An 11,582-nucleotide genomic window follows, 5' to 3' on the forward strand; every position below is an offset into this window, starting at 1 on the left:
ATTGCATGGCACCTATGTAACTATCATTTGTTATTTATTATTATAACTATCTTAACTGCCTAACCACTCCTGTTAAAGTATGAACAACCATGTTTGTCTTTTTCTCTTTAACAAATTCAACTTTAGAGATTCTACTAAACAAAAGATAGCAAGATTTTTGCACTTTGAAATAATAAGGCAAAATCATTAAAATGTGTGGAAGAAAATTGTACCCAAAAAGCTGTGAAAAATGAGTTGATATTGTCGGCATCAATTTTCAAATTAGTCTTGGACTAGGATATCTTCGATTGAGGCCTAAATGGTTCGGCATACTAACTCTCCAACACCAAAATAACATGAGGAGCATTTGGGTAAAAATGCGAGGTCATATGTCCTGCATGTGATCTAACGTGACCAACTTGTTCTTGTGAAAGAACGTTGAAAATCTCGTGTTAAACAAGTAGAATAAGACTCCTTCAAAGAATAATTGAAGTATTCGTTGTACTCATCAAATTCGGAATTTTGACAGACAATCCCGCAAATGAATGATAATCTTTTTAAAAGATAAAGCTCACAAATCAAACACGAGATTTTGACCGATAACCTCACAAATTTAATAAGAATTTTTAATTTGGTTTAACTCAAAACCAAACAATAAAATCTCGCAAGGGATATTACAACATTCCCCCAACACCATAATCGACACAGTTGAAAACACTAGGGATTAGCAAGCCCTAAATTTAGAATGATAATACAGGATTGCAAACGTGAAATCTATCAGATAAATTATGAATTCCTCCCGATAAAAAAATACTGAATTTTACTATATTAAAAGATGATCTTTGAGTCACGCCAAAAGTGTTTAAATTCAAAACATAAAATAGAAAAAGAAACTCTGATGGACTTTTAATCCAAAATAGAAATAAAATTGAAAATTGCGCAAAATATTAAAATATTGTTTTTGGGCCTGAATCAAACTTTGATAGCTTAAAAAACCTTCCTACATCAGTCTCATCCACATATAAAGAACTCAATCTTGAGTTCTCTTCTTGATAAAGAGTCTCATCTACTTGATATTCATGAATGTCAGCAACATTGAAAGTATTGGATATATTCATGAAATCCGGGAGAGCTACCACATAAGCATTCATTAATCTTTTGGATCACTATGAACAAGTCATACTTGTGTGACTGCAGCTTGTTGTAAGTACCAACTAGAAACCTCTCTTTACGCAAAAACACCATCACATCGTCTCCCATATTAAAATATTTAACTTTCTGGCATTTATCTCAAATAGGAGGAAAATTATTTGGTGTCTTATCTGCGGTCAATTTCTTGAAATTCTCTATGATCCCTATCACTTCTTCTGAAATTGTTGTTTCGACCTTTACAACACTCACCATCCCTTCACTCAACACTTGATAAAAAAAATCAATTTCTTTAATAGCCTCATCAAGCTCTTTTTCACTCTGTGTCATCACCATGAAACTAGACTTCTTTCCTCCTGGATTCTTATCAAAGTGCAAAACAAGATCCATAGAAATTTTATTTATGCCCCATGTAAACATCATCACATTATCCCGTCCTCAATAAGTGATATCATTATCAAATTGTCAAGGTCTACCAAGTAAAACATCACAAACATCCATATCAAGAACATCACAAAGTACCTCTTCTTTATAATATTTTACGATGTAGATAGGAACTTTGCAGGTTAGTGTTACTCGAACTTGAGAGCCCTAGCTTACTCAATCGAGGGTGTATGACTTCTCATGGGGTTCTGTGGACAACTTTAAATAATCTACCAAATTTTGTGACCCCAAAATCTTCGTGTTGCCACTATCCATAATCTTATTATACACTTTGTTCTTGATAGAACAATGTGTTTTAAACAAATTCTTGTGTTGTCCTTCATCTTAAGATGCTAGTAAAATTTTCTACAATACAAAATTTACCCTCTCATCAGATTCTTCCTCTCCAAACTTGACCCTGCATATTCATCTTTCTCAACTGCATGTCATTCTCTTTCTTCTTCCTCTTCCCTTTCTTCCGCAACAACAACGACTCTACTTGTTGGACAAACATTTAATATGTGACATCTTCCATTACAACAATAACACGTGGCTCCAATGGGTTTAACATATGGATTATTCTATTTTTGGACTGGTGCTTTACCCTGTTGCACACCGTTAGGGCTGCTAGTCCCTTTATTCTCACGGTTGGAATCCCTGGTTGTTGCATTCTTTTCCTTGTCGCATGCTGATTGAAAGTTATTCTGGGGTGAATACCTAAAAGATGAGAAATTTCGAGGGAATTTTTCCATCAATTCTGACTTTAAATTTAGACTAGATGCCTCAACTACGGGCCATACATGTTGTAAACTCATCTTTTTTTACAAGGATCCCTTTAGGCCACTGATGTATCGAGCCACTTTCTGGCTCTCTAATTCTCCCAACTCATTGTACTAAGAAAAACACGTGAACTCGGTTGTGTATTCAGTCACAATTCTCTTACCATGAACACATTCAATATACATCTTATAAAGAATTTGTTCATAATCCTTTGGTAAAAATCACTCCAAAATCAATTGTTTCATTCTTCGCCAAGTTCTTATTGACCCATTCCTTTGCCTCAAACTCTGAACAACAAGTTTATTCCACCAGAGAACAACAGTACTCTTCAGTCTAATCGCTACCATCGTAACCTGTTTGTTCTTAGGGACGCCCATAACGTCGAAGAACATGTTGACGCCAATTTTCCAATCCAGAAACTCCTTCACTCCCACCGTTCTATAGAGTAATGGAATATCAACCTTCATTCGATAATTATGGTTATGTCGAGTTCCATGATCAACTTCCTCTTTCTCGTAGGGTTTTTCTTCTTTAGAACTTGAATTTTTAGTAATAACGGCACAATGATTGTTTCCACCCCAGAGAACCCTAACCTCTTCTCCTCCCTTGTCTATTCGTTTATTCACGTTGCTAGCATTGTTCATATGATTTTCAAAATTCGTCATTTGTTCATTCAAAGTATTTAGAGTCGCGGTAAAAGCTGTAATAATTCCCTCAAGACTTCTCTAGTCACTAGTTGATATCCCATGGCTGATCAAGTTACAAAAAGAAACAGAAGAAAACATGGTCTGATGCCACCATACGCATTCGGAAACACTAGGGATTAGCAAACACTAAACCTACAATGAGAACATATGATTGCAAGCGCAAAATCTGTCAGATAAACTCTGGAATCCACCAGATAAAGAAAATACTGAATTTTATTACATTAAAAGATGATCTTTGACTCACGTCAAAAGTGTTTGAATACAGAAGCAAATAAACTCTAATGAGATTTTAAAATAAAACATAAATAAAATATAAAAGAAAATCCTAATGAACATTTAATCCAAAAAAATTTGCGAAAAATATTAAAACGCTATTTTTGGGCCTGAAACATACTCGGGTGGCTTAAAAAGCCGTCCTACATCAATAACCAAATATCTCATATGTAAATTTCACTCTCGAAGCATTAAGAAAAAAGTGAGAAAGAAATAAAGAGAGAGAAAAAAGTGAGAAAGAAATAAAGAGAGAGAAGATAATGGAGAGTGAGAAATAGTATTTAAAATATGTTTTCTAATGGGTATGAAACGAGAAATGAGCTATGTATTTATATGACAAAGTGTGACTTAAAAATATAAAGAATTCATGGGCTTTTAATGCTCATAATCGATGATGCATATCCCATAATCGACTATGTAGTTCAAATATGGAAAGTTTTAAATGGCGACGTCACTAATCGATTAAAAGCCTTAATAGTCTATTAGAAAATGTTACAAAAAAGATAATCGTTTAACTCTAATGTACTAATCGATTATCTAGTGTAAACTACACTTCTAAAAGATTATTCAAGCTAATAACTAACTAGGTACTTGCACAAAACATTTTCTGGTGATTAATAAAAGTAGAGGCTTTTTGATCATTTGAAAGTGTGTGTGTGTGATTTGCCTAAGTAATTTAAGATCTAATCTTATACCTTAGAAATACACAAATCACCTGACATGGACAAATGATCTCTTTAACAACTTTGAAGATACAAGATCTCTTGCTTAATATATACAATAATGATTCAACATTTCATTTGGGACTTGACTCCTTCTATATGATGAGACTTGATAAGGCTTCTGTGAATCTATGTGCTTGTAGGTAATGAAGATCAATGTACGAAGTTTTGATGACCACAACACATAACAATAGCCTTCAAGATATGTGTTTCTATTGAATTCTTATGCAATATCTTGATTATCCAAAAAAAAAACATAAGACGGGGTTGCTTCTACTTGAGTTTGTCAAGTAGTTTGATTCAGAAGGATTTTAGAGAAGTTTGGACATACTAAAAACAACTCTACAATTTTTTAGTGTAACAACAACTTGGATTAAACTTGCTAGCAATATGATGCATGGTCATATCAGATATTGATATCTGTTTTATTTTCTCTGGATTCATAAAAGATGAAATGGTAGAACTAGTTCCCTGCAATACTCATGAACATATAGCTGATGTGATAACAGAATTTTCTCTGAATTCATAAAAGATGAAATGGTAGAACTAGTTCCCTGCAATACTCATGAACATATAGCTGATGTGATAACAAAGCTTTTAAAACTTGATGCTTTTGTAAAATTGCCCAACCTACTGGGAGTGTATTCCGCCAAATTAAAATGATTGCTAGTAGTTTATTTTTTTTTGTTTAAGGGAGGACACTAGAGTTGTTTTTGTTTTATATTTTAATTTATTAATTTATTAATTAAAATAAAATCAGCAATGTTAGTGTTTGAGTTAAGTGGGTGTTTTTTTTACTTATTATTTAGCCATTATATACATAAGACCACTTATTCTTTAGCCATTATAACAATGTTCTTAGGATTTGTTTGGATTTGTTCAGTTGACTATTTTTTCTATAGTTTGTGTAACAGTTGCTTTATTGAATAATAAGAATATTCTCCCTCAACTTTTACTTTGTAAAATGGCAATTCTTTACACCCCAACCGCAAAAAGAACCTGAAACTCAGCTTGCACCATCTTTAAAGTATACTGAAATAACAATTTAACTTCCCTACCACTACCAGCATATATTCAGTGTGCATAGGCAGCTACCTTTCTTAAGGGATATAATTTCACACACACCTAAGATATAGTAACGATGCACAGAATCATCCTCTAACTTTAAGTCAACTGCTGCAGAAAACACTGTTGTAATTCAAATTTTATTTAAACCAACCTATTCGTTCTCATATTTACATTGGAGATTTAAAAAAATTAATTTTATTTAGTTATTTAATAACAATTCTTTGTTACGTGTATAGTTTTAATCATATATTATATTATAATGCTTTTTAAAATTTTAAAAATTAACCAATTAATTAATGATAAATAATTCTCAATGGTATGAATTATATGCTTCAACAATAGTTTTTAGCGACTCATTTAGAAAAATAAAATAAAGTAATATAAAAACAATAAAATAAGTAAAATTTATAATTGTTTTTTATGTTTAAAATATTTTAAAAATTTATAATTAAAATAAAAGGCTTAAATGCAGTTTTGACCCCCCTATTTTCATTATTTTGAACTTTTGAACCCCCTTTTCTTAAACCCAGCCTTTTAGTCCCCAAACTTACTTACTTTTGGCAATTTTATTGCCCCCCCCCCCCCCCCCCCCCCCCCCAGAATTGCATATGTGGAGTGTTTAATTGATGACATGGAAGGGTGACCAAGCTGCCACGTAATATAAATCATTTAAGTTATTATTTTTAATTGAAAATAATTATTCTGAAAATTAATTATTCCAATTAAATGAATAAATTTGTTAAAGAGATTTTGGTTGTTTCAAACCCTAAATTGAACAGAGTTCGTCCTCTTCCATTCTTCTTATTCCTCCCTTCTTCTTCATTCGTTCGTCTGCCTCCCTTCTTCTTCATTCGTTCGTCTGCCTCCCATCTTCTTCATTCATTCAAATCGCAGCTTCTTCTTCTCGTTCGACCATGTCCCGCTGTTCTGTAGCAAGTAATCGCAGCAAAGCTTCCTCCGTCCATGGAGAATGCAGATGTGGTCTGGATGCACCTTTGATGACTTCATGGACAGATGCTAACCCAGGACGCCGTTTTTATGGGTGTGGGATGTACAAGGTTAGTTTATACGAAAATCCATCTGTCTTTCCCTTGTTTCTTCTAAACATTGTAAAACGAATAAAGTATACTCTCATTTGTAGATCCAAGGGTCCAAACGATGCAACCATTTTGTTTGGTATGATGAAGAGATGGGAGCAAGAGCAAAGGATATGATCTCTTCACTAAATCAGAGACTGATAAGTGCAAAGGTGACCATTGAAGAAGGGAAGAAAGCAGAAGATGAGTTGAATAAGCAGATTAAGGATTTGAAGATGAAGATAAAGAATTTGAAGATTTTGATTGTTGTTATTCTTGTGTGCAGTGTTGGTAGCATTAGTATTAGGTTGTTGTAATTTCAATACCAAATTTGTATGAGGAAGAGTATTGTAGTATTAGGTTCTTGTGTTAGAAGTTATCTGTTATTGCAAAGTGAATGTTATCTGTTATTAGGAAGAGTATTGTAGTATTAGGTTCTTGTATGAGGAAGAGGATGAGTTGTATTTTCAATACCAATCTGTTTTGCAAAGTGAATGTTATATGTTATCTGTTGCATCAATAACAATGTTTTCTATTTATCAATGTTATCTGTTTTCTATTTCAATACCAAATAGGCATAAGAAACACAGATTCTGTTGAAATAGGGTTGACATAAGTTTGGACCAATTTGACATAAAATTTGGACCTGTAAAGAGCTGTAATTTGACATAAGTTTGGACCAATTTGGACCTGTAATTTGACATAAAATTTGGACCTGTAATTTGGACCTATTTGACATAAAATTGAACTGTAATATTAAACCATAATTTAGTCTGCATAATTGAACTGCATAAAATTGGACCTGTATGACTCTGTAAATTTAAACACAGAAGTTTGGACCAATTTGGACATATTAAACACAGAAGTTGGACCTGTAACTTTGAACAGAATTTGTACAAATTCTGTCAATAACCATAATTGAGGTTAACAACATAATTTGAACCTGTAACTTTGAACAGAATTTGTACAAATTCTGTCAATAACCATAATTGAACCATAATTTGAACCTGTAACTTTGAACAGAATTTGAACCATAACTGAACCATAATTTAACCATAACCATAGTTAATCTGTCAATAACAGCATTTATACAAATTGTGTCAATAACCATAGTTACCCATAATTGTACCATAATAGTTTTGAACAGAATACTGCAAAAAAATTACAAGTACACCATAATTCATGACAGAACTAGGTTATCCAAAATACAAGTACCAAAATACAACTTATCCAAAATACTAATTATCCAAAACACTAATTATCCAAAATTCTAGACACTACTGCTCAGGCTGAGATGGTTGTGTAGCCATTGGTGCTTGGGATGAGTTTCCAATCTCCTCTTCATTTGCCTTTTTTTTCTTCTTCTGTCCACCAGCAATCTTCTTGTTTCCCCCTTTTGGGATGGCCCTATCAGCAGCTGTCTTGCCTTTGCAGCTTCTCTTGTTATGTCCCATTCCTCCACATTTATGACAAGTTACTGTTGCAAGTTTCCTAGGCAGTACATGCTTTAGTCTTGGCTCATCATTAGCTTTGTTCCTCATTTTCTTGGGACGACCTATGGCCCTTCTCATAATTGGTGGATTCATGGTGGATTGGTTATCCAAAGGCCACAATTGTGGACCATTAGTGGGGTAAATAATGTGTGAGTAGATGTTCTTGAAAGTATCCTTCCTGTAAAAGTCAAACACATATAGATTAACACATATAGATTAACACATAAATTGAGATACACATTTACTAAATTAAATACATGTGATAGAATGTTTTACCTGTAGTATTCAGATACATAGTCTTCAGGTTTTTTCTTGTTTTGCCAGATACATGTGATAGAATGGCTACAAGGGATGCCAGTTAAATCCCACTTCCTACATGCACAAGTCTCTTGCTTGAGGTTAACAACATATGTGTCAACTCCATTAGTGACACCATATATGGCCATGTCATCATCACCATGCCATGTGGGAGTCCAATGTGTTGCATTTCTCTTGTTTTTTTCTAGCACCATTTGTATTCTAGGACATATATCACCACTATAGGTATTCATTAACTCTTGCATCTTAGTTATCCTCTTAGTAAGGTAATGCTTAATCCCTTCTAATAGAGTGATAATTGGCTTATCCCTATATTCTAGAATAGCCCTATTAAAAGCTTCACACATGTTGTTTACCTGGAGGTCACATTTGGAATAGGTATTGAAGTGAGACCGACTCCAATAAGTTGCAGGGACATCCACCATCTCCTTCCAAGCAGATTCTTTCATGCCTTTCATCTTTAACATTGCCCTTTCCCATGATGGAACAGTTGTAGCTTTTGCTGCACTCCACATAACCTCTTTGAATTCAAGACCAGGATTCTTCTTCTTCCAATTCCCATATAGATGCTTCACACATATGCGTTGCTCAACATGAGCACTCACACTTTGAATTGCTGGTATTAATCCTTGCCATATAAAGAAAACAAGTTTGAATGATAAGTAATCTCATTGGTTTAAAAAATGATAACTAATTACAAGTTTGAATGTACCTTTTGTTGGTCTGAGATAAAAGCATAGGCTCTTTGGTTTATAGCTTCCAAGTCTTCCAATAGAAGTTTGATGAACCAATCCCAAGAATCTCTTGTCTCAGCCTCCACCACAGCATATGCAATGGGCATAATCTTATTATTTCCATCTCTACCAACTGCTGCCATCAACTGCCCTCCAAAATCACCTTTCAAAAAACAAGCATCCAACCCTATTAATGGCCTGCAGAATTTTGCAAAGCCATACTTGCAAGCCTCTAGACATACATAGATTCTTTCAAAGACAGGGCCTTCATGTGAGTCTGCACACCTAATCACAACAGTACTGTTAGGGTTGGATGTCAACAATTCTTGGGCATACCTCCTCAAATGTTGAAATTGTTCCATACCAGCCCCTTGCAACATATCCATGGCCCTCCTTTTAGCCCTATAAGCCTGGTCATGTGATAACTTTACTCCCCATCTATCAAGAGCTTGGGCAACCAATCCTGCTGGTTTCATGTCAGGGTTGTGCCTCAGAATGTGGCCAAACTTCTTAGCCAACCAGTTAGTCTTTGCTTGTCTATTATAAGGAGTCCTAGCACAATTATGTTCATCTATTAAACTCACCACTTGCCAATACTGATTCCCCACCCTCTTACTAACTCTCATGTGAAAATTGCATCCTTCCATGCATTTAATCACCATTCTCTTTGCCTCATTCTTCTTTATGACAACATTTTTGTTGTTCTCCATACCATAGTCTTTGACAACATCCTTCACCATTTCTTTGTTACTGAAGACCATACCAAGCTCAAACTTTGATGACTCACCTCTTTTATAAGAAGGAAACTTTTCATGTTCCTCATCATTACCACTACCATCAGGTGTATGCAGCACATCAGAATCATCATCCTCATCACTTTTTCTAGACTTATCATGATCCTCATCACATTGCATCACTGATGTCCAATCCAAATCCTCACTTTGTTCCACATAGTCATCACTGCATTCTAAGTCCTCATCAGATAAACTACCTATCTCAGTATCAGCCACATAGTCTTCATCTTCTTCATCATCTTCTATTCCAACATCAACATGTTCAGTCTCAACATGTTCAGTATCCACATCTCCTCTGTTAGCTTCATTCACATCCATTTCATTGTCACTTGCATCTACATTCTTAGGCATATCAGCATCCCCTACAACTTCAACATCACTATCAACTTCATCCTCAGCACAATTTGGGCCACCATCCTCATCATAATGATCTACTATGTCTTCATCCCCTAACACTTCTACTGTATGCTCAACATAAATATCCACCAAGTCAAATCCTTTTAAGTCCTCAATCAACATAAGAACATCACCATCACAGTTAAGGGGTTTCAGACCACGACTAAACCTATACTTAGGGTTCCAATACCACATGCATTTGATATTCCTATATCCCTCTTTTCTGATCAATTTTTCAAACTGCATATATGACATGTAATCTGTATCCCACAGCCAATCCATCTCAGACACTAATCCATTAACATACCATTTAACAGGATGATCTACTAACTCTCCCATATGATGAATTCTAAGCTTAATGGTTTGACTCTGAACTGGTCTGAAAGGACAATGCTAACAATCAGTCTAATTCTATAACAAACAGACAATAGCAGAAGATTAAATTAGGGCAAAATAGATGGGAATCGTGACTAACCTCGAACAAAATCTGACATCTTCTTTGTTCTTCGATGAAAGAGGAATGGGTGGAATGTCGCCACTGTGTGAACCGGTCCCTGCGTGGTCGCTTTGTGTCATCTCTGCCACTGCCGTAGGTTTTGAGTGTTTGAGTGTTTGAGTGTTCAGAGTGTTTGAGTGTTTGAGTGTTTGAGTGTTTGAGTAGGGTTCGAGAGAGAGGTAGGAGATGAAGTGGGTGGGTTTTCAGATAGATGAATTTGGGTTTGGTTGAACAATTTAGGGTTTTGATTTTTTAACTTACGTTTTATTGAAATTATTGGAATAATTAATTTTCAGAATAATTATTTTCAATTAAAAATAATAACTTAAATGATTTATATTACGTGGCAGCTTGGTCACCCTTCCATGTCATCAATTAAACACTCCACATATGCAATTCTGGGGGGGGGGGGGGGGGGGGCAATAAAATTGCCAAAAGTAAGTAAGTTTGAGGACTAAAAGGCTGGGTTTTAGAAAAGGGGGTTCAAAAGTTCAAAATAATGAAAATAGGGGGGTCAAAACTACATTTAAGCCAAAATAAAATCAGCAGCGTTTAGAGTTTAGTGGGTGTTTTACTTATTCTCTAGCCATTACACCTAAGAACACTTATCCTTTAGCCATTATACCGATGTTGTTAGGATTTGTTTAGTTTGAGTAAAAGTTATTTAAAACCCATCTGCATTATTCAATAATAAGAATATTCTCCCTCAAGTTTTACTTTGTAAAATGACAATTCTTCACACACACGCACACCAACTGCAAAAGAATCTGAAACTCTTGCTTGGACTATGTTAAAAGTATACTTAATAAAACAGCCTAAATATAACAATTTAACCTCCCCACTACTACTAGCACATGTTCAATGTGCATAGGCGGCTACCTTTCTGGGAGATATGATTCAGTATATTGACGAGGTTTGGAATGATAGATCTCCTTTCTTGTCTTTCTGATCCTTACATGGCCTGATTTTGTTGACAAGAAGGTATATGTATATATATTAAATTAACCCCTTTTCTATGATTCATTGTATGTGAATGTTTGTTGTTTACAATTTCTTCATCCTCTGACTTAAAGACCACTGCATAAAACTCTGTTGTAATGCATTTTCCAACAGCATTCAATTTCATAATTTTCTCCCACTATTCTCTCCTATGTTTTTAAAATAAACAACAGTA

The 11,582-nt window shown here is 34.6% G+C and overlaps 2 protein-coding genes across 2 annotated transcripts; one reads left to right on the top strand and one right to left on the bottom strand.

Annotated features, from left to right (window-relative positions):
- The first annotated feature begins 5,955 nt into the window (after positions 1 to 5,955).
- LOC131637175 (uncharacterized) lies at positions 5,956 to 6,627 on the top strand. Its single transcript, XM_058907764.1, has 2 exons — positions 5,956 to 6,159; positions 6,243 to 6,627. The coding sequence occupies exons 1-2, from the start codon at positions 6,016 to 6,018 to the stop codon at positions 6,492 to 6,494; spliced, it is 396 nt and encodes a 131-aa protein (XP_058763747.1). The 5' UTR covers positions 5,956 to 6,015; the 3' UTR covers positions 6,495 to 6,627.
- A 739-nt stretch (positions 6,628 to 7,366) lies between these two features.
- On the bottom strand, positions 7,367 to 10,751 carry LOC131637182 (uncharacterized). The gene is made up of 3 exons (XM_058907768.1): positions 10,388 to 10,751; positions 7,947 to 10,291; positions 7,367 to 7,848 (listed from the first exon to the last, which is right to left on the bottom strand). The coding sequence occupies exons 1-2, from the start codon at positions 10,486 to 10,488 to the stop codon at positions 8,683 to 8,685; spliced, it is 1,710 nt and encodes a 569-aa protein (XP_058763751.1). The 5' UTR covers positions 10,489 to 10,751; the 3' UTR covers positions 7,367 to 7,848; positions 7,947 to 8,682.
- Positions 10,752 to 11,582: the final 831 nt, after the last annotated feature.

This window comes from Vicia villosa, unplaced genomic scaffold (genome assembly GCF_029867415.1).
Source record: "Vicia villosa cultivar HV-30 ecotype Madison, WI unplaced genomic scaffold, Vvil1.0 ctg.001937F_1_1_3, whole genome shotgun sequence".
Taxonomy (NCBI): domain Eukaryota; kingdom Viridiplantae; phylum Streptophyta; class Magnoliopsida; order Fabales; family Fabaceae; genus Vicia; species Vicia villosa.